Consider the following 23,546-nt stretch of genomic DNA (forward strand, 5'->3'; position numbering starts at 1 on the left):
CTAATCATATCATGTGCTAATATAGAAAGAGCTGCCTAAAGAGCTATTTCAAACCCTGTTGGCTATACTGATTGGATTGCTGTCCTGCTATTCCTATGAAGCCAAAGGTATGGTAGAACATAACCCAGATGAGGCATGAAGTAATGAGTGACATTTAAAAGGTAAAAGATCAACTTAAGGGAAGCTAAGACTTTATTGTTTCCCTTTTCCCCCCAATTACTCTTTTTTTATTGGCTGGCAAATTGTTTACAATTCTAAATGTCACAGCTGTATAAACGCTTGTAATAATCAAAAAGGGTCTTTGGATCAAAGTGAGCCTATTAATGTAGGAATTAAACTCTTATCCCACTTCCATTACATGCTCGGTGGAGCAGGCATCATTTTTCACAGTGAAGAATGTGCATAATTGAACCTGAGAGGGATGGACTTCATGCTCCGCATTCCCTTCTTAGGACAGAGTCTGCACCGCTCTTATCTACAGAACCTTCTGTGGGGATGCATTACCATTATGTAATCCAGTTATGAATAGTTAAAAGGTAAGTTAAAATCAAGCTAAGCAACATTCCATCATGGGAAAATCATTAATTCTTTCAGAAAGTCAGGGGAATTAACTCAGCATGGCACATTGCAATGATTAACACTGTTCAGCCTCGTTTATGTTTGTTTTTGCATGAATGTGTCCGTGAACATCAGAGAGGAAAAGGTGCCAGGTGACAGAAGAAGAGACTGAATGTAGTGGTACTCACAGAGTGCAGTTGAATGAAAGTGGAAGAAAGAATCGGTGCTTTTCCTGCATTCAGTGTGAAGTTGCAACTCGGATTTGGGATTGACGTCACCTCTGAGCTAAGCCTCGGAACTGCTAACTGTGAGGATAACTACTACTAGCAATACAATGCGATGACGGAGCATTTCTCTCTAATTAAAGGTTCCAACACTTAAGAAGCATATTCACAAGCACAGATAGTAATATTTTATTCAATCACAAATTATTAGAGGTGCAAATTAAGTTGTGGGAGTTAATTAACCGTTAATTCCCACAACTTTAAATATGCTTTAAATTCAAAGCACCGATAATAGATACTAAAAAATTTGTTTTGTTTTTTTTATTTTTCAAAATAGGCTATAGAAAAAGACTTGAGTAATTGAAATGTTTCATTTACTAACATAAGAAAAAGTAAAGACCTAAAAGAGAAAGAGCAGCAACAATAAAACCAAGACAAGGCAAAATTAAAAAAAAGGATTGCTCTGTTACTTTAAATTTTCAACCACAGAGAAAAAAGTAGAAGAAAGTAAAAAACAAACAAATATGTAGTCAAACAACACCATGTGTGTGCAAAAGTAAACAAAAGATTCCTTTCAACCTATAGCAGCCTCAGTCATGCTTTTCAGTAGTTTTCATGTCTTTTATATATTCCCAATCTTGGATATTGTACTCTGCCACAACAGGCTTATTTGATTTTTTTTTTTTTTTTTTTTTTAGCAAAATGGCACATTTATAAATTATGAATTGTCCATTATCTATCAACTATTTCATAAAAGTAACTCACATCTGCCATATTCAAATGAGTGAGTTCTAAATCTGGATGTCAAGACAACATGCACCAAAAATAGCATGCGGTGTGAGCGGTGTGCGTCTGAGCATGGATGTGTGAACGGAGGTGATGAGCAAAGGGAAGACGAATAGAATTCATCCATAGCTAATTAGAGACTCCGAAGGGGAAACTGCTTCAGCGCAGTGAATCAACAAGAGCACGATATGTGAGGCTTCGGATGTTTACCGTAATTAAAATTACGTTTATATGCTGTAAATTCAAGACTATGGGTGGCGATTGTGAGTAGAAAAAGAATAAAAACTTAATGAAGTTTTATATGCTTATGTGTCACTCCTCATATTTTATATTATTTTTCTTCTTTAATCTCGTTTTTCAACCAACTTTGAAAGGACGAAGAGCAATCAGAACTGTACCTTGACTAATATTTCTGTAATATTGCCCAATTGACACACCTAATGTCAATTGTCGCTCTGTTGGAGCTTGATTGTAAATCCAGATGAAGCAGTAATATGTGCAGCTGTGTAAGTTCTTACATCAATCTCACAGCCGAATGATTTCAATGAGAATATCGCAAATAATCTTTTTTTTTTATTTCAATCATAATATTATTACGGTTGTTGATTTTGTTGGATCGAACCTGCCAACATTTAAAATTGTGTACAGGTGCATCAAAGGTAATGCAGCAAATCTAATATTTGAAAACAATTATTTTTATAAGGATTTTATAATTTATTTATAATTTTGTAAATTCTACATTAGATACAGCTGAAATGTGACAAATCTGAGGAATCATCTGGTGACACATCAGAGTGAATCACTCGATGGTTACGATGCTAAAATGCAGCACAATGGAACCAGATAAGAAAAGAAGACAAACTCTCCCACTCATCTGGATGAGGTTAAAGGTTACCACAGCAGCATAGTACAGATTTTTTTTTGTTGATCTACAGAAAAATGGTTCTAGCTACTGATAGACTTCTGAGCTTGATCATCTCACTTCTTGAAACGTACAAATGTATCAACAAGAGTAAAATTATACTTTCAGCAGTAATTGTAAAGTATTTTATTTTCTTATAAGCCTTCTACGATCCCCATTTATGTATATTACAGCTGTACTAAAATATACAACTTGTATTGTATGACACCAAATGTTTGCTGAAAAAGATTTTGAAAATTAATAAAGAAAAGGTTTCTCACCTAGCACCATTGCATAACGCCATTGTATGCACGAATGTTATGGGAGTAAAATAGAGAATGACTACATTTAAACTCTTCAACTTCATCTGAAGTGGATGACGTTATGTATTTTGACAAGGAATAATCACAGTCACCAATCAAAGCTGCTTTTGGACTAGGTAAAATAGGCCAAGAAGCTCATATAAATTTTGTTGAAACTTTATGGCAGGAAACCGAACAAATTAAAAGAAATCTTCCAAATCAACCAAAATTAATATGAAACTGTGAAAATAAACAGACGTTACCATCGCTACAGAAAAACACCATATACTGAATTTTTAACTACAAACTTTTGTAGCATAAAATTGCTTTAAGTTTATTCCATTGTATGCTTTCTACACACTAATATAATGAGAAATGTGGTGAAATAAGACTGGAATAGAAGACAAAACTCATTTATTCATTCACAAGTCCAACTAAATGAAAGCAAATAACTTATTTCGAAGTTGTTTTCTAGCCCTGCTTGTTAAAACAGAGTGTTGTGAGGAGGAAAGATCTGCTTATCAAAAGTTGCACATTCCTAAGCACTTCTTCTCAGTCACTGAACTTCTCATATCTCTAACCGAATGCTTACGTGCCTGCTGCCTGGGATGTATGGAGGATGTGATGAATTAGGGTGGAAGAGAATATAATTCGTCATCACACTCAAAGAGTACCAAAGAAATAGAACAAGAAAGGCCCTCTTGTCAGTCGTCAAAGTTTCCTCCAACATAAGTACTTGAATGTAACCGTGTCTGCAGCTAACGCAGATTCTCATAAATGGGAAACTAGAGGACAGCCGAACTGTTCATTAGCAGAAGCAGTCATCTTTCTTCACTTTTTATGTGAATGTACTGATTGTGCTCAAGTAGAAAATTATACAACTTTTCAACTCCAAATAGTTTTCTTTGCTCTTCTGACTCAGAGAAGGAGTGCCAGCATTACACATCAAATGCTAACAGTGTGAACGTGGCTGTCATTTTCAATACAGGCGGTCCCGTTAAGATTCCCTTTTTACGGTGTGTGTGTGTGTGTGCGTGCGTGCATGCAAATTTATTTTTCCCGCATCTTAGTGGTTGATGCTATTCAGACGAAAATGTACCGGAAGCTTTCCAGTAGAAGAGTTTGGAGACATTTGGTGGCTTTTGGACATTTCTCCACAAGGCTAAATGTTTTTTTTAGTTTTCTTTTAAAAAAATAAAAGCAAATGCAAGATTTTGAATACATATTTGAGGTATGTTGCTGCATGTACTGCTAAAAAGGATTGGGTTTCCTAAGATCAAAATTATTCAAATGAATATACAATCAAAACCACATTAAGTGATGGTAAAGAAAGGAATATGCCTAATTGTTTTATCTTGTAATAATATCTGGTTTGACAATACAGATTTGTACTCAAAGGACACAGACCCATCTGGTAAATAAAGCAATAAAGAATGAATCGAAACCTTTGAACTAAAATTTTATAATTTCTTCAAAACTTTCAATATCACATATATCAATCCAGTAATCTTTAACAACACTCATCTGGGCTCCATGCAATCTTACCTCACTTTGTTTTTAGTTATAATTTTTTTTAAATCAGGCTGCAGAAGTCAGTGAAATTAGAAGTGATAATAAAATTGCTCCTATTTTTTTCTCTGACACAGAGTAGGTCTAAGAATATTCAATAATACTCGTGAAACCCAACTGTCACAGTCAGAAGAAGATTACTGACCATCCCGCTGAAAAAGACTATTTTTTCTTTAAAGAGATATCAACAATGTTCAGCGACTGAAGAAAGTAGCGCAGCTGCTGACATCAACACTGTGAAGAAATAAGCCTATTTGCCAAAAAACACATGAACGAGAACAGAGTCAGAATGGATTTGGATTCTGTGTGCGTTTCCCTAAAAATGTATCCTGGTTTCCCAGCTCACTAGAAAAATAACTCTAGAGAGGTGCGCACTTCAGCTAAGTGTGAATTTGCTCGGCTTTGTGCGTGAAGGGGAGAAATAAGGGACCTGACACAAGGGAAATGTGAGAATCAGAGGGTAATTTTATAAAGCTCTTTTGCAGCACTTCTTGAACGCAGGCATGGAAAAGCCTAGTATATGAAATGTGTAGTTGATTCAGATTTTTAAAAAATTATTTTAGAGTTGACGCAATAGTAACAATGACGAAGAAATTAAATAAGTTCACCTCTGATAGAGGAATAACTGTTTAAGTGCAAAGCAGTGATGGTTGTGGACTAAATCCCAAAGCATAGTGTTACACATCAACAGAGGAATAAATTATCTCAAATTCTTACTTCTCACTTTGGTATTGAGTTTAGTTTTTTTTTTGCTTATGTAAAGTAGATTGCCTCTGTTGAAGGATGTGACCCACAAGTATCCTCACATCTATCTATGAGAGCGTGTCCTCCTTTCCAATGCAGACCCCCCAAAGGAACACACAGGACACACAAGGACTTTATCTTCACATCTTTCATACTTGACAAAACTGATTTGCATATAATTAAACATAGTTGAAGGTGACTGAACACAAACTATTTGCCTCTAAGGTACTCTGGAGAAATGCAATCAAAAGTGAACTAATTTGTCAAGAAGTAAAATGCTATGATTAAGCACGCATTTCGTTGCCTTCAGGAAAGAGTTAAGATTTTCATTTACAGCAATAAGCGATTACAAGAAAAAGATCCAGAGCTGCACTAAGACCATGAAAACAGGCCAGATGAAAGACAAGCTACAAAAAAAAGGCTTTTTGCTCATTTCTTCTAATGTTTTGGTATGTTTTCATCATGTGGCAATTGGGAAACTATCCAAACTTTAAAAAATTGACACTAAAGAATCTGTAATAAGACTAACTTGAAGAATTAGTTAACATTCGCTGGTTTATTTTCAAGTTAGAGATTGTTAGGGTGTGAATTTTGATGTTTTTTTTTATAAGCTCTGTTGCATCTATTGTAAATTAGTATTTGCAGTACAGACAAAAAAGCAGTTCATGTAATTTAAAAATGAGAAATACGAGACGCTGACCAACAGATAATCTCAGAACATCCCATGTTCTGTTGCTACCGTATTTTAATTCCTGTGTCTCATTTAGGTTGGTAAAAATCAACACATAGGGTGATGTCTGGTAGGTGGCCTGTGTGCCAAGCCATTGTGTCCATCAATCCTTTTCAAATATGTTCTATTCAGAAGCTTCAATGCTGACGTCCAATAATCTGTTCTTTCCCTGAACACCCCATCATGACACGTCCTTGTGCTAAAGGAGCAAATTGATGCACATTAATTGCAGTGACGCATCGCAGAACACCCAATGTGCCCTGAAGGAGGGTAAATTGTTCAGTCATGAGAGCAAAAATGTTATCTCTGTTATTTCTTAAAGACATTTAAAGCTATAATGTCTCTCTGTTTAAACTCAGATTGAAACAATAAAATAAATTAAAGAGCATTGTTTTCCCTGTGAGACAAATCTTCAAAAAAAACAAAGAAAAACACTTAAATTAAAATAAGAGGAAATGTGGTGAAGTAAGGACGTTTCTATAACATGTCTGACCTGAGACAGAAAAGAGTTTGTCCGTAGAGTTTGGTAAAGACCTCTCAAGTAGCATTGATGTATGTGACTCGGTATTCTTTGATCATTGATTATGTTCATTACTTTTGCCCGTGTTTGGTTTTTATTTGTTTCAGATCCACATAACTGATACCATAAGAGCATACAGAAAACTGCAACATTTGCATCCAATGGCTTTGGCATTGCTGTGGAATTTAATAGAGAACATTCTAACACATTATTAAGGCAAAACACTGCATTTGTAAAACTTATATTTGAAAAACTGTCTAAGGGCAACATCAGATGAATTCCTGAGCAAGGCTCAAGAAGTACATCTCAAAGTGGTTTGAAAACGGCAAGGTATTTGGATAAATCTCTTGAGTGCAGGAGGATTTAAAGTGCAGCAACACACATGCATCTCAAATATACTGCATATTGAAACAGAGAGGAAATAATACAGAAAAAAAGCAATGAAAAAGGGATGAGAGATTGCCGGCCTTTCTTTCCTTTTTTCCTCCTCTCTTTAATACGCTGATGAAATGAAGTCCTAATGTACAACAGGTGGTCATTCTGCACAAGGTTATTTATCTCTTTTATTCACCTTTCAGCTGAACTAAAATGAGCTGGGAAGAGAATGGCATGTTTATCTCGCTCATTAAATATAAAAGAAGTGAAGATTTGGAGAAACAGAAAAGGCATTAGCATTTAAATTAACAAGAAATGGGAATGGTGTTCAAATAAATGATGTAGAGCTAATTTAGTCAGATAAAATCAAAAACAAATTCATATTACTGGTAGCAATACAAAATTCAGTGCAAAATTCAATAAATAATTCAAACGCACTAAATAAGAGCTCTCTGTATTATGACTGACTATTCATCAGACATTAAAGATCCTGACAGTAAAACAACAAAAAAATTATTTTGTGTACATTTCCCATGGTGGAGCTTAAGATGAATAACTTGAAGGTTGCATTCACTGTCTCACTTAGATCAGAGAAGATAAAGCCAAGTAGCACTTTTAAATCACAGTGCAAATTCAAAGGTGCTCTCGATGTTTGATATCTAGAACCATCGACTGTGTTTTAAATAATCTCAGAGTAAATAAAATAAAAAAACTAAAATTATCTTCAAATCAAGGAAACGTAAATCAAAAGGCCTCTCCATTCTGGAGAAGCTTATTTAATTTCGACTGGAGTTTTAAAATACTCTCTCTGTTTGCAGCTTTACACCTCCTTTTCTTTGGATTTCACTCTGCAATCTTACTTTCAAAAGAGGCCGTAGGAGGCAGCTCTCTTGCTGTCTCCACAAACAGTTTCAAAGCAAACTTGCTCTAAAATTTACGACTTACGCTCTGGGTCATGGTCACAACTGGGAGAAGATTCAGCTCAGGTGATAGGTTGTTTAATTCCCTTCATTCAAACAAATTGCAACAGGTCTGCAAAACTAAAACTCATTCAGAATATGTTTGTAATACTCGTGCATGACAGTGTGAAATGTGATTCATTGGAGTTGAGTGTTTTTCAATGTATTGGAGGAATATTAAAGCCTTTAACACTTTAGAATGAAACCATAATTCAAAACAAGTTAACTTCAGCAAACTGATAAAAATCAGCAGTGACCTTTTGCTCAAATATGGGCTGATATGAAAGAAAAAAAAAGTTATCTGAATTAGCTGAACTGGCATATTCTTATCCTAATGCATTGATTTTAAGTAAAATTGGTTTCCATAATCAAAGAACTCTGTACTTTAAAAACAAGAGTCAATAAAAGCTTTAAACGGGAGAAGTCTCACTTAAAATCTACAGAATATAGAGTTTTGTGGATGTGAATGAATTTTCTCGATAGACTATTATGCTCCACACTACTCAGATGGAAAACCAAAACCTGACAAACAAACACATTACAATGCTGATTTTTAAATTAAACAGCATGAAGCACAGCTCCAAATGATCTCATCTCAGCACCCGACCGCAGTTACACATGGTTCAAAAATAAAGGGGAGATACTATTTCAGTCAAGCCAAATAAAAGAAAAGTGCTGAAGAAATATACGGGCCGCTATTTATAACAGCAAAAACTGTTTCCAAGTGTGCAATGTTTCAGACCGTATTGGAAGCATGTGATGTTCACAAGGCATCTGTGATAGTAGGGGCGGCATGAGCAAATATATGCATTCCCATGTGTTCATCTATTTCCCGATTCATCTTCGAAAATTGAAAACGCTCCTGGATATGCGTGCATGTCCGTGTCTGTACGTCCTACCTGTTCAAAAGGCGGAACGGAGGGCTCCCTCCTGTGAAGCTGGAGTTGCTTGTCAATGTTGTCCTTCAGGCACTGACACACGCGGCGCTTCTGGTCCGCTGAATAGGCTTCCAGGCTGAGCAGGCAGTCACACTTCTAGAGACAGGCGGGGGGAGAGAGAGGAGCAAAAAAAAAAAAAAAAAAAAGGTGGGGGTTGGGGGAGAAAAGATAGCAGGCAGTTAAGCTATTAATGTCAGAGACATAAAGAGAAAACTATGTTTCCTGTTGCTTTGACAGTAAACAAAAGGAAAAAGTTGAGATTTTAAGCCTTTTTTAAAACAAGACAGAATATTAAAGTATTAGTAGTATTAAAAAGTATTTTACAAGCTTGTTCTTTTGGCTCTATATTTCTTCACAACATTTTATAATGACTTCACATTCAGCTGTTACCTGAGCTTCATTTTCTTCCGCCTTGAACACCAAAACGCTCGCTTTAGTGAAATTGAATAATGGCTCGCTTCTACTTCAAGCAGAATTTGATATGCTGACGGAACGATTGCGTAACCAGACTCTAGATGGCACTCGCCGAAAGTGAACAAATCGATACATCGTTTGGAAGTACAAGCGGAAGAACATCTGACAACCAATGCTAAACTGGTAAGGAGTTGGCAGAGCCTGCTGGTTTAGGTGCTTTTCGCGCAAGAGGACAAAAATACCTCTTTGTAATTATCACAGTTTCCTCCAACTTTGACTCACTGGTGTGCAATGAAATAAATAATGTGATGTGAACAATGTGATTTTTAGTGTGCATGTTCATTTTTATCTCCATTTTGTGCACTTTTGTGAGAATTATGTTTATCTTGCCTTTTAAATGTATTCATAACCCTCGAGTTTTGTTTATATTTTGCTAAATTAGATCCACAATCATTAATTTGATGTAATATACCAACAAACAACCCCAGAAAGGATTATGTATTAAAAGAATAAGCATCTGAAAAGTTAGTACATATGTATTGAGCTCACTTTATTCTGAAACCACTAAATAAAATTCTGTTTTCAGAAGTCACCTAATGATCAGAGTCCATTTGTGTGTAATTTAATCTCAGTATAAATACAGATGTTCTGTCACTGTATTGAAGGTTTGGTAGTGAATATTAGTTAATAAACAACCCAATGAAGACTGAAAAAAACACCAGGCAAATCAGGGACAAAGTTATTCAGGGACATGCAGCTAATATGTCAAAACATTGGTATTGTTGAACGGAAACATTAAAAAGTCACATTTACAATTTGCTACAAGCGAAGTGAGGGATTCAGCAAACACATGGAAGAAGGTGCTCTAGTAGGATAAGACAAGATTTAATTTCTTGGCCAACAAAGAAGTTTCTATGTGTGCCAGCTTAACATGTCCATTCCCAATAAAGCAAAGTTTATGGATACAATGTGACAAACAGAGAAAAAGATGTACGACTTTCACAATTCACCGTACTGTTAAACAAATCAGATGTGATTGATGAAGTTTATTATTTTTTCCCACAATACTGGCAATGACGATTTCTTTAAAAATACATGTTTTCATATTTTAGTTTACCCATATTAATATGGTTTTTGTCATTTTGTTGTCTACAGCAGCTGTGTCTAAGTTTTATTTCAAATATATTTTGGAATTTGATCAAAAAAATTGTAATCAAGCTAATTGCAAGATCTGTAATTAATTAATTACAGTTAATCACATCTTAATTGAAAACCATATATTAACAAAATAAGCAACGATTTCAATTCAAAAAACTGTTTTGATTCTAAATTACTGAATAAATAAACATGGGCTCAATGACAAGCATGTTTGTAAATTTTATACTGGTATTTCTGTTATTTAGCACTTTCACATGTCAACTTTACATTATGGGCTGCTAAAAAAATTTAACGTTTCAGCAGTCAAGTGTTTCAACATCATTTATCTAACTTCCTCGTGAAAATAATTTGCATAAGATGTTGCAACATCTTTTGCATTAAGATAGCAGTTTAGGCTTACATCGCCTTTTTTGCACATCTTTATACATAATAGTCATTTTGGAACAAAATTTAACCCCCAGGAGGCCTAGAAATAGATTTTGTATATTGTCTGAGGATGCCGCTTGTGCATCAGGTTTATGGTCGTAACAGGAATACAACACAAAAAGCGACAGCTTGGGACTATATCAACACAGAAAAGCAATTAATTGTATTAGAATTTTTCAAATCTCCCGGCCCTCTTTGAAACGTTTTTAGCTGTAGTATAGAAACAAGCTGTCTGCTTCCAAAAGATTGGTTTATTTGCTTCTTTGATGTTTAATCAAAGCTTCCTGATAAATTATTGAGCCACAGCATTAGAGACCATGCTCACCATTACTCTTTTATGTTTGGTTTGTGTAATGAAAATGAAACAAATTCATCAAAAAAAAAAAAGTTTTTTCATTTTGTCTCCACTGTCCTACGTATCAGTTCCCATCCACCTCTGTTGCTCCGTTTCAGGCAGTGCCAGGGAGAAACATTCGTCGTGATATTTTTGGGCACGAGTCGGGCTATGAATAGAACTTTACCCATTTTGTTCAAGTCTTCAAAGATTGACTGAAGTTCTCTAGGCCTGTTTCGACGCTTGATGCCCTGGTCAGTGGTGAGTCATTTGGGGAGTACATTTGCCTGTTTTTCAGGCAATGAGGTCTTTTCATGTCTGACTCCGTTTGTAGCACTTTTACAAACAGAGTGAAAGTGTTCGGGAGGGCTCTGCAGTTAAATCTGTGTCATTGTTGCTGATGTAAGGAAAAGGGGAGTTAAGCCTTGAAGAAGGCTGGGAGTGTATTGATCTAAAGTGGAGCATTTAGATGAAAAGAGGACAAAGGCATAGAAAGAGAAATAAATTGACAAAACTTAGAAAGAGAATCAGCTCAGATACAGTAGCAAAAGCATGTATTTTATCGAACCTGACTGTTCAATTGCAGCGCAACATGATGAAATACGTGCTTTTTCAGACCAGGCAGAACTCAATGTGGATGTTCTTTGATATCCATCATTTAGACCGAATTGGAGTCTGTAAGGGTACGACAAAGCCTGCGATAGTCAAACACACACAAACAAGCATCCTCTGGGTAAACTAGTTCCATGTTGCTCTGGATGAAAATCTTATATTTCCATCTAAGTTTGTTTTTGTGCTCCCTTACACAGAGTTGCACACTACATGTTGTGAAAGGTCATAAGTGGTTTGCCAAAAGCTCCTCAAAAAGCCGTGGGGTGGAGAGAAAAAAAGCACGACTATCATGCTGGAAATAATCCTGTACCCACTGCTTCCTGAAGAGCAAGACATTTTAAGGACATTAGAATGTAGAACCACAAACCTGAGGCAGCTCTTTCTTTTCATCTACATGAATGATGATTAAAAATCCTTTTATTCTTGTTTAAAAATATATATGAACAACCAATGACACAAAATGGCTACAAGTTACTAGCATTAATTTATCTCAAAAGGTTTGGCTTGTTATAGAAAACCCCATTGTCCTGCAGTAAAGAAAATTAATCTGATGCTAACAGATCAGAAATGCTAAAACCAGAGCAGTACTGGGAAAGGCACAGACAAACACACCAACCAAAGTTACATTCCCTGCACAGCACCAGATTGAATTCTGCAGTATAATTTGGCTCTGTGTTTAGAAAATGATTCAAAAGATAAAAATAAGACGACAACAAACTTGGACAGTGATTCACAGTCTAACAACAGTCCCAGAGACACAGGAAGGCTTGCACGTCTCATCTCCTTTCTCATCTGCCAAAAAAAGGAAATGCTTCCATAATTTATCTAGAAATCAAGCTGACCTAAAGAAGGGTTTGCTTAAGTGACCCAAGTCATCTTTATTGTGCATTGCTTTGTAATGGAATGTCTTACTTAATTTAGACAAACAACAAAATACTGTAGAGCTCAGTAGAAAACCATAAATGTGAATATTTGAAGATACAACTAATATCTATGGATGTTTCACTCAAACAACAAAAAGAAAAATCAAACACAAAGTTTTGGTGTTTGAAAAACCTTTGGAAATATATGATATTTTGATTCCAAACTTATAAGTTATTTTCAGATCTATTAGGGCTTCTTGGCATTAAAACAGGACGCAGTTACTCTCCCTTGGGTATCCCTTTTTTGGACGATCTGTAATTTGTAACTTTTAGTGGCTGGGTCAGGTCGCAAATGAATCCCTCCTTAATTCAACAATAGAGTGAGTGTCTGTTTTAGAAAAGTTTCGCATAAAACGGCACATTAGCTAATATAGCTCGTCTGCCTCCTACATTCGTTCACCCCCCCATTTATAAATCCACCCCTCCACAAGATGCACATAAGACCTAATGAAACCAAATTCAATGAATGGCCTTGGCATTTCCCCGTAATCAGATTGATTAAAGTGCTCCTTGGTTGAAGCCCTCCCCCGAGCCATCTGGCAGATGAGTTTTCAGCATGTTCATTGTCAACACGGCTCACCTAAACTGCCTACGTACCCGTTTGCATGGCTTTAGTGGGATCTTTCTTTGCCTCACAACGCCTGGTGACATGAGCCAGCTGAGATGTTCCACTGCGATGTGGCAGCCATCATATGTTTGTCATCGGAGATTCAATATCCCTAAAGCTCACTGTTTTTTTTTCCACCTACTGCTCTGTCTAAGCCTGTTACTCACTGCTTTTTGTGATTAGAAACAAATCTTTGGCATTCAGATAAGCCGCTTATTATTCAGTTGTGTGCTCAAGAAAAAATAAATAAATAAAAGCGGACGGCTAATTTTTTATTTAATGTTTTTTTAATCCAGAAGTCCTCTCAAATGAATCTGACCACCACAGATGATTACAGCACCATAATTAGTAAGAACATGTTTAATAGGGTAACCACAGCCTCTATTATGGTAATAAAATGGACTTGAGTGAGCACACAATCCCAGCAGTTAATGATGGGTAAAAACACAGTAGGGGATTCTAGGTTTATTTGTGTGTTTATGCCAGGAAAACAAGGCCCCCAAATGGGTTCTAGAAAACACAGAATGTAAAATTGTTACATTTTTACAAAGAGCTCCATCAGAACCATATTTATCAGAAATTATAATTAAAGTTCACACCCACCGTCACTACAAACAGCGTCATATTCTGTTAGTCATAGTTTTTTAATTGGTGCTAAGCATGAGATCATGACTCATACGTTTATGATGGACTATAATAACAAAAATTGTTCTAAGCTTTCCACGTCTAAACTCTTCTGTCCAACTCTCCTCTCCTCTCGCTATGATACGTTTTTACTTCTAAATGATGACTTTGTGATTGCTGCATTTAATGGGTTTTATGGCTGCCACACAAGTGACAAGAGCTAATGATGCTGAAGCAGCTGGCTAAATCTCGCAACATAATATTCCTACTAATGTCAGTGAAACTGCTTAGACCTTCCTGTCCTCCACATTGTTTCCCTCCATTATTTTTTTTTTAAATTGCCACTCCCTTTACAGCCACAGTCCACCGACATGATGATTCAGATAACTGTTCCAGACTAAATTGCCTATTAAGTGCCAATTTTCTTTGATGTTTATAATTCATACGTAATTATCCACATTGACTTTACCGATCTGTGGATTTTGCAAGATGGGATGCAGTGCCTTGCCAAAGTATTCATACCCTAAGATTTTATGAAATAGAGCATAATTAGTACATAAAAGAAGGATAAACTGTTTACACATAAAATCAGGTTTTGACCAAACATGACCAAAAATTAACTTTTTGGCTTTGTTGCAAAACAATATTATTGACTAATCATGCTGTGGTGATCATTTTCTTCAGGAAGAACAGGTAAGGAGATAATGAGCCTGGGGCAGATGTTTTCCTTCCAGCAGGAGAACAACCCCAAATACACACTCAGAGTCTCAATGGTAGGATTTCAATCAAAACATATTCCAGTCAAAGCCCTGACCTAAATGGAAAGATGCAAAAATCGATCTTACAAACACTATCCAATTTGAATCATGTCGAGCTAAAAATTGCCAAAACATTTCAGCTTGCAGACATGCAAAGTTGGTAAAGATCCCAAGTTCCCCAAAAGACTTGCAGCATTGATTGTGAAGTATACCGGTCCACAAAATATTCACTCAAGGTATACATACGAATGCATACCACAATTTATTTTATCTTTCTTAATGCATTATATATAGGAAATGCAAATATTAAATGTAAGTTATGACTCATGTCTTATGACAGTCCGTCTTGAAGCCCATTAAAAAATCTAATTACCAGGATCCAATTTAATATCATGTTGAAATTAAGCAATTATTGGCCAAAAACTTTCACAGGCAAGCAAGCATTACTTTCATATCGCACACAGAAAGCAATTTCCGCCAGACTCGGTGGCTTTCCCACACTCTTTGGTCTATTTCTAGCTTGTTTGCCTGGTGTGAGATCCAAAACTGACATGAATGGAGCATGTAAACTAGAGTTCTTGGCATATCGCCCTTCCTATGGCCACCAGGGAGAATGATAAGAACATGACAAGATAAGTGATGTTTCTACTTTTTTTCCTCTCAGTTTTCTCAGACACACTTTGTTTCATCAGCTTCTTCATTAAGAAACCGCATTGATAGTTTTTTATTAAGTATTATGCCCTTCCACAAAATTAAATCTGGTCTGCTCTACATGCACAGATATAAAGATCAAAAAGATAAAGATTAACCTTCTGCCTGTGTAGTCCTGAAAACCATTAAGCACCGTAAAATCTCCTGGTGCTATCGTACTCAATAACTGAAAATACTCTGATGAGACTTGTGTGTCGGATTAAAAGTGCCTTTGAAAATATCAGCGCTTAAGCAGGTACCAAAGGTCGGATGTAATATTTTAATTTGTAAATGTGTTTTCATTAGCTGTAAGTGGAAAATCAAGATAATTAACATTAATAATGGCTTAAAAACATCAGTCTGTGTGTGTTTGATTTAGTAAACAGACACGCTCTTTTCACATTTGCAGCACACATTCTCCCATTCCATATAAATGGCAAATACATAAATAATTCTGCAATTACTTTTGGATTTTTTTCTCTCCACTTAGGCGTATAAATACTTTACATACTGAACTTGTCCTTATCCTACTGGAATAGGGATATAAACCACTCAAAGCAGTTTATGACGACACTTTGAGCCTGTCATAGATCTTAAAGCAATAATTTTACTAAGATGAAGGCTTCCAAGTGATTAGATTTAGATATACGGCTGCACGCTGCTGGCACAGCATGCTGACATACTGACTGTAAAGGCCTTTAAGTTGAGGCTAAGTCCGAGGGGATGATGGTGCATCTTGGTTCAATTAAAGGCGTAACGGGCCGTGCCTGCCCTGGTCCTGTAATAAATGGCTATTAGTAGTAGTAGTAGATACTTTGCTGACAAAAGCCTCTGGGAGGCCATCATTCACACCAAGCCTTGTGACTACATGTGGCAGCTTGTATGTCATGGAGCCAATGATTCAGCTAAAAGTGAAGAAAGATTCAAACAAAAGCAGAGTTGCAAAAAAAAAAGAAAAGAAAAGAAAGAAAGAAAAAAGATTTTTGAAATGTAAATATTGTAAAACAAGCACCAAAAGTATATTTACTTCTGAAAATACCAGAAGTAACAGCCAGCATGACTTCTAACATAACTGGACCTCTGAATACACAATTTCATTTCAAATAAACAAACAAACAAAAAATCCTTTAGAAATATTCTTTAAGATGCAATAAAAAATATAAAATGTGGTTACAAATAAAGTTTAGTTTGGCTTAGAGGTGGGAGCAAAGCAGAACAAGTCACTAGGATATTATACTATGTATTACAATATCCTTGGAGTTTTACAGACTATATGCAAGCCATCACACTGTAATTTCACCTATTTCGGTACAGCAGCTGCTTATCTAATGTCCACTCAGTCATCACATCTGAACACCGCAACAAGTGGACAGAGGATGATTAATATTTCTAAGCCAATAACATCTTACTAAATATGAGTTACATGACAGGTTCATGAGACAAAGAAAATTTGGTATGTAGTGTAAATGTAAGTAGACTTGATGTGGGCTGAGTAAATTGGTTTAATGGTACTGATGGTCTTTAGTAAGTGAAGATTATTCATAATTTTGTTGTCGTTAGTGAGGGCTGGATTGGAGCAGCTGGATACTAATGGAGACTTCTCGGAAATTGCAGAAAATGACAGATGGCACAATTATTGGAATTCTCGATTTTCACAAGCAGAAAAAATATATCGTCATCCACTAAAAGATGCCCAGTGAATTTCAGAAAGATCTTTACCACTCAAATTATGTAAAGGCCATTAAACTATTAAAACGCATAGAGTGGCATCTTAGGAAAACCCAAAATCTCATCTTATACAACCAAAATAAAAAAGCTTTACTTTCACAATTTCACCATAAGGTTACTTATAAATCTAGGTCGACACAAATTAATATTTTTTTCTCTCTCAGCTAAATTTGGTTCATACATTTACGGTACACAGGTAGAACAGGAAATTTTCTGCCTTTAAACCATTTTAACTGTATTCTGTGACTTACATCTCCACTGTCAGAGAGCAGGTGCCGCTGCAGAGAGCTTGTTTCCCTGACGAACCGTCTCTTAGGCCCAACTCGGTCAGCCAAGTTTCCCATGATCACTCTGCGATGACCCAGATGGACTTCACTAGTCAATCTCCTACGCCGTCTCCTTTCCCTATATGCTTTTCCGTTTACCTTCACGAGTCTCCCTTTCTTTCACTCTCCATGCGTCACTGACACACTTAGAGACACCTAACAGACACTGGACTTTCCAGACACATAATTGCACCTCCCGCCCCTCAAATACACTCACACACGAACACGCACACACACACACACAAAGACTTCTTCTTTCACGTAAATCTGGGTTAGATCAGTGCTGTTCTGAGCAAGTGCTAAAATAGGATGACCTCCAGCTATGGAGGAGAAGGACAGGAGTAGACAAAGGAAAGGAGAGTCGACTCAGATGCAGTCAGAGAAAGAGAGCTTATGAGGACAAGTTATTTCTTATTTTTGAAGAACGCAGGTGTGGTTAAAGAAAAAGTATTAAAATAAACAGTGCAGTCATGTTTCTATCAACATGTGAAGAAGAGGGAATTTTGAGTTTTAAACATCTTTGATATCTTTGACTGATGCAGCTATTTGAATTGGATTCAGTAGACTCAACAGATGTAAAAAATGTAGTACGGAAAATTTAGGTGTGTAGAATATAAACAACTCCAGAATTATGAAGTAAAAATTCCCTGAATTAGACATTAAATTCATCTAATTATTATTATGATGTGCAAGTTTTCTAACTTTCTGTTTTTACTTTTCTGTGTTTTCAGCAACCAGGCAACGGTAGCAGTAGGTGTAAAAGGTATCCTGTTCATTTGTGTAGGAATAACTTGGATTTAAAGATTCAGACTCTGATCCAAACCACATAAAGTCCAAGATCTCTTTCTCTGTATTATTGGCATCCCTGAGCAACACAAAAAAAATATTGCACCCACTCAATATTTAATCAGAGAGTGAATTCTTGCCATATAGGGATTCAGTTAAAACTAATAAAAATCTGCATTAGATATAAAACCAGCTAATATAGATATCTACTTTGTAATTTATTTATTGATTTCATATTTTAATGATTTTTTAAATTTTTGTTATTTTTTTCAAAGATTTTGAAAACTAAATATGCTACATTTGAACAAATACATTATCAGGTATTTTAAGTGAAGACGGTAGACGGACCCAGTTTTCACCAGACCTGCTTTTCATTTCTGTTATAGTAGCAACAGAATTAGTAATGAGACTTCTACTAACAGAAGAGTCTTACTTACAGGGTTTAATGAAAAAAAATCAAGCAATAAGAAGTGTGTGTCACACACATCTTTCTTATTTGCTGCTTTTGGTACAGTGCACACAGCTGTGATCTTTGCACAGACGAGGCACAAAGAGCAATGTAATTAGAGACCGTCACTTTACGCACATTTCTCATTTGAGTAAACACAAACACCCACATGCTGTCAGATGCTGCAAAGACGGCGTTGAGGGATGCTTTGTGTGTTTACCTTCGTCTGTGATCAGAAGTGCTCAACAGTACAGTCTTTCATTTTTGCCTCTCCAATTCTGCAATTTACTTGTGCATTTCTTCAAACTCACAAAGAAATGTAAAAAAAGAAAAGAAAAAGAAAAAAGGGCAAATGTGAGCAAGTTTTTATATCCCTTGAACATTTTTGTTGTGTTGTATCATAAAAAGTGTATCATATAAAGTGTGTATTTGTTCTAGGATTTTATCCAACAGAGCACCACAAAGTAGTGTGTAATTTTGAAGTGGAAAGGAAAAGATGTATTATTTTTAAAACTTCTTACAACAACAAAAAAAAAATCTGAGAAATGCAATGTGCATTTGGATTCAGTCTTCTTTATGTCGATACGTCTAATTGCAACCAGATGCCTTCAGAATTCACAGAAGAAAAAAACAGGAGTTGAGCCGTTAGTAATTGATTGCACCATGATAAACTGTGAAAAAGCTCAAGAGGTACGAAAGCTTCTAAAAGGCACTGCACACCACACTACCTGAATAATAAAAGGTGAAAGAGTACCTTTATAGATTATTTGATAAATTCCTTCCTTAAACAACGTGGTATAAATAGTTTAAATGGTAAATGTTAAATAGTAGTGATACACTAAATCATTCCCGCAGTACTTCCAACAGTGGCTGTGAGCAATAAGAGCAGCAGCATGACTTGCGTGCTATTTTCTGCAGCTACTGTTTACTCCCTGAGGTATGAAATAAACTGCTGACGGCTGTATCAACTATAACAGATGACTTCGGATTTTGTGTGTATGTGTGCGTGTGTGTGTGGAGGGGGGCGGGGGGTGTTTGTGGGGTGGCATCTCCCAGGAACGCAGGACGAATAAACCTAAAATAGGACAAAGGAAGTTGCTGCCACTTCTCTGTCTGTCTTTCTGTCTGACATCTGTCATGCAGCACGCTGCACTAGTTTGCCATGATGGGGGATTGGAGGAGAGCTGGTGAGGGTTTCTTAGCTCACTGTTTTGCAGGAACATCAAGAGGTCTTGTCAAGCTTACAGTGTCAAACTCTGTCCCATTGCCGTTACTATGATCTAAAAAATATAGGTCTGACTTTTTATTGCAGTTTCTACAGCATATTTAAAGGAACAAACGACTCCAAAGTACAAGCCAAAGACAAAATCTACAAAACAGAAGCAGTACAAGAATAAAATGTGATTCTGAAACTGTTTTCACTCCTCAGCCCAAGAGCTGATGCAACCACTCTTAGAGACTTACTCATACTCAAAGAGTTTCTCACTTCCATTTCTATTTATATATGTCACCTAATTGGATAGCCTGCATAATATTGGAAACTTTTCCTTCTTCATTTTTCCGCCTAAGGGACTGACAGCAGACCGTGCTCATTCTGTCTGGAAGTTCAGGGAGGGAAAAAAGGCTGGTTTAAAAGATTCATAAGCTCCTAATGAGGTTGTACAGCACATTTCAAATGATAAAATAGTGTGACAATGTGTGCTTGTGTCCACGGTAAAGGAAGTTTGGGTTTAGTGAAAATCTGCTCTGTGAGAGAAGTAACCAGAAGGCGAGAGACCTGACAGCTTGTAGTCTGTCAATGTGACTTTTTTTTTTTATAAATTAAAAAAAAAATTGTTTATTACAAGTTTCTTTGTTTCCTCACATTTTTGGTCTCGAGATAAACCATTTTGGGTACTAAAGCTTGGAAGATTTTTAATCCCCTTAAAGCTGTGGCCAGACTGTTAGTATCTTGTCATGTAAAACTGCATTTTAAAAGAGTCTAAAGGTGAAGAAAATGGCACATTTTGATAAATTCAACCCCGTAAAACATCTATGAAGTGTGTAATCTAGTTAGATTGTTTCCTTTTCTGTATAGGGAATGTGTATTGGGATAAAGAGCGTCTGGATGGATGGATGGATGGATGGATGGATGGATGGATGGATGGATGGATGGATGGATGGATGGATGGATGGATGGATGGATGGATGGATGGATGGATGGATGGATGGATGGATGGATGGATGGATGGACGTAATTTCCAAGTTTCGTTCATTTTTATGTCCATATTTTCATACACCTTTAGCACATTTTCTCACAACATGACAAAGTGAGACGATGATTGCACACAACTACTTTGAAAATGGAAGAAATCCAGATACTTGAGCAAAATATAAAGCAGATCTACCAAAACGTCCATCAGTTCAGGACTTTAACACAGTCCTGCAGTTTTTATATGGCATTAAATCTGAAAAAATCTCAACCACTCAAGAGTCATTTTCTCCTTTCTCTTTCATCTCAGAGGGCCAGCATGAGAGCTCTAACAGCAGATGGAAGAAAATCTGATCATTTTCATAATAACTTGAATCATCTGAGCAGCTCAACAAATCCCAGTGTAAACAAACAGATTAATTACATTTGCGTACATGTTAAAATGTGCTACATTTCTGGATTTTTGCTTCTTCAAATCTTATTTGCTTGATTGTAAAAGAGCCACCTGAACAAATAGGTTTATTTCACCATTGCAGTTGTGGAATAAATGTGAAAAATCTTTGTTGCATGTTTGTAAGAAGAAGCTCTCTGAAAGACAGAGAAGACATTTTCATTAGTGCTTTCTGCTAATCCTCAGTCTTCCCTGTAATGTGATTTTGACCACAGTCTATTGCCCCTCTGGCTCACAGACAAAACAGGCTGTTAACATTAAATCCCACATTTTTCTCTTCTTCTTTTGCTTCAGAAAACACATAGAGTCCTTCTCTTACCTCGGTCATGTGAATCAGGTAGAATCTCATCCCATCAGTATAATCTGTAAAACAACACAGGATTCATAAGGTTGTTACATTTTTTTAAGGAATGTATTTCCTTAACAGCCAGCTTTCCTCTGGTTCCCTTTTCACACACTTTCCTCCATCTTGTACATAAAGCAGTACTGTTGATTTCCAATTCTGACAAAATAGTCTTATAGATGGAAACCTTTTACTGTGGGGTCAGCCATATAGACATCCTTCCATAACTCACAGAAGAAGCGCTGTGGGAGACAAGCCTGTGGCTCTGGAGGCAAGATAAATGGTTTTAATCGAGTGACCATGCACACTTAGACCTACACTCGCAATATGCAGTGGTGATGTTTACCTCTGTGCACATATAAGAGCACTCATCCATAATTTACATCACGTTAAACACAGAAACAAATACAAAAACGTAAAAACAAGTGGAATATTTTATTCACACTTCATGGTAATTCTTTTTTCAATACCTGCCTAGTCTGTTCTATTTGTTCACTGTCCCTAAAGACATACATGAATCCACACTATTCACATTCACACTTTAATAGATATAATACAAAAAAAAAAAAAACTGAATATAAATGCTAACTAAATTTCACACAGACTTAATTTGATCTGTCTTGGTTTAATTTTTAATGTTCTTTAAAAGTGCATCCAAACATCATTACAGTTACTCAGACAGCTTATATGGTTTTTCCCTGCTCTATTCTGTAGCTCAGGCTATTAAAGCCGCCTCATTAGGATAAACATTTTTTCAGCTTTCTATTCAAGAAGCTGACAATGTAACATTCACTTTCACATCCAGTCACTGTAAAAATAAAAAAGAAAGGATATGCTCTTTCAATTGTAGTTTGAAGTGTGTCGACATAGTAAAACTCGTTTGATCTTCGATTGTTTTTTTTTTTTTTAAATCAGCTTCAAATGTACAAAACCATAAAACAAATGCCACTGTGGTTATTTATTGAACAAAAAAAGGAACCTAAAATTGAAAAGGAAAAATCTGGAAAAACCCAACAGCTAAAGCTAGAGTTAAATATGAGCTCATTTTTCTGACAGCTGAAGCTTAGCCCAAACTGAGTCATGGAACAGCAGCAAATACTGTATACGGCACAATAGCTGGGAGAAAAGCTTCAAAACAATTGATTTCAAAAATGTACTTGATTTCAAAACAGTAGGATGGCTGTGACTGAACTTAAACAGTGCTTTGCACAAACAGAGACCTGCTATTGTAAACAAATTCAAGCAATGTTGTTAGCAAGGATGGGCTAAACTTCCTCCACAACATTGTGACGGTGATAAGATCATAAAAAAAAACTATTTTCTCAACCTAGTAATCCTTAAGGTGATTCTGTGTGTTGCTGGAGCACAGGGCGTACTTATCTTTTTTGCACAGGGCTTTCCATTTTGGTTTTTATCTTTGTTCAAATGATAATAACAGCGTGGAAGCTTTAGTCTGTTTTTGTAAAAATATGGCTAAAGATGCCAATACTTTTGAGCACCCAAGATATTTTTTTTTTTTATGTGCTGAAACCTCTGGAATAAAAAGAGGTTGTTGTTACTATGAATGCACCATTTGTGGAGGATTTTAAGGGGAAAATGTGGCCTCGTGAATGGATAGCAGTTATGGGGTGCTGTGGCGGTACAGGGGTAAAAGCACAACCCATGTATGGAGGTATTAGTCCTCGACGCGACTGTCACAGGTACAAATCCTGGCCAGAAGACCCCCACTGCATGTCTTCCCCCTCTCTCATCACCCACCTTCCTGTTTGACTCTCTCAAATAAAGGCCACTAGAGCCAATAAACCTTCAAAACATGAGTAGCAGTTAATCAATTACTTTGGACAATTTGATATTTTTCAACTGAAGTTTTTTATTTTTATTGCTATTGTCGTTACATATTACTTAAAGTTAATTTAAAGGAGTATTTTGTTCATTCATTAGTTCAAAAGATCACCAACTAATGTTTAATAAACTAATGTTTAATATTTAATAATGTTTAATATTAATGTTTAATATTAGTTAGGACAAATACACATTTATGAACTTTTTGAACGTCCTGAATTTTGCTACAAGATGAAAGGACGTAACACAAGGACAAGATATAAAGAGTATCAATTCAAC

At 36.2% G+C, this 23,546-nt stretch overlaps 1 protein-coding gene across 6 annotated transcripts in view; it reads right to left on the minus strand.

Annotated features, from left to right (window-relative positions):
* The window catches only part of rgs3a (regulator of G protein signaling 3a), a 142,223-nt gene that overhangs the window by 53,174 nt on the left and 65,503 nt on the right, over positions 1–23,546 (minus strand). For 5 of the 6 annotated variants that reach the window (XM_008424364.3, XM_081613060.1, XM_008424367.3 and 2 more), the window contains 2 exons: positions 21,402–21,445; positions 8,568–8,702 (listed from right to left, as the gene is read on the minus strand). In XM_008424364.3, coding sequence (XP_008422586.1) covers positions 8,568–8,702; positions 21,402–21,445 — 179 coding nt within the window. Of the gene's footprint in view, positions 1–8,567; positions 8,703–17,131; positions 17,249–21,401; positions 21,446–23,546 lie in introns of those variants that run through there. The other variant, XM_008424369.3, reaches the window with a different exon arrangement.

Source organism: Poecilia reticulata, chromosome 12 (assembly GCF_904066995.2).
Source record: "Poecilia reticulata chromosome 12, P_reticulata-male-v2, whole genome shotgun sequence".
In the NCBI taxonomy this organism is placed as follows: domain Eukaryota; kingdom Metazoa; phylum Chordata; class Actinopteri; order Cyprinodontiformes; family Poeciliidae; genus Poecilia; species Poecilia reticulata.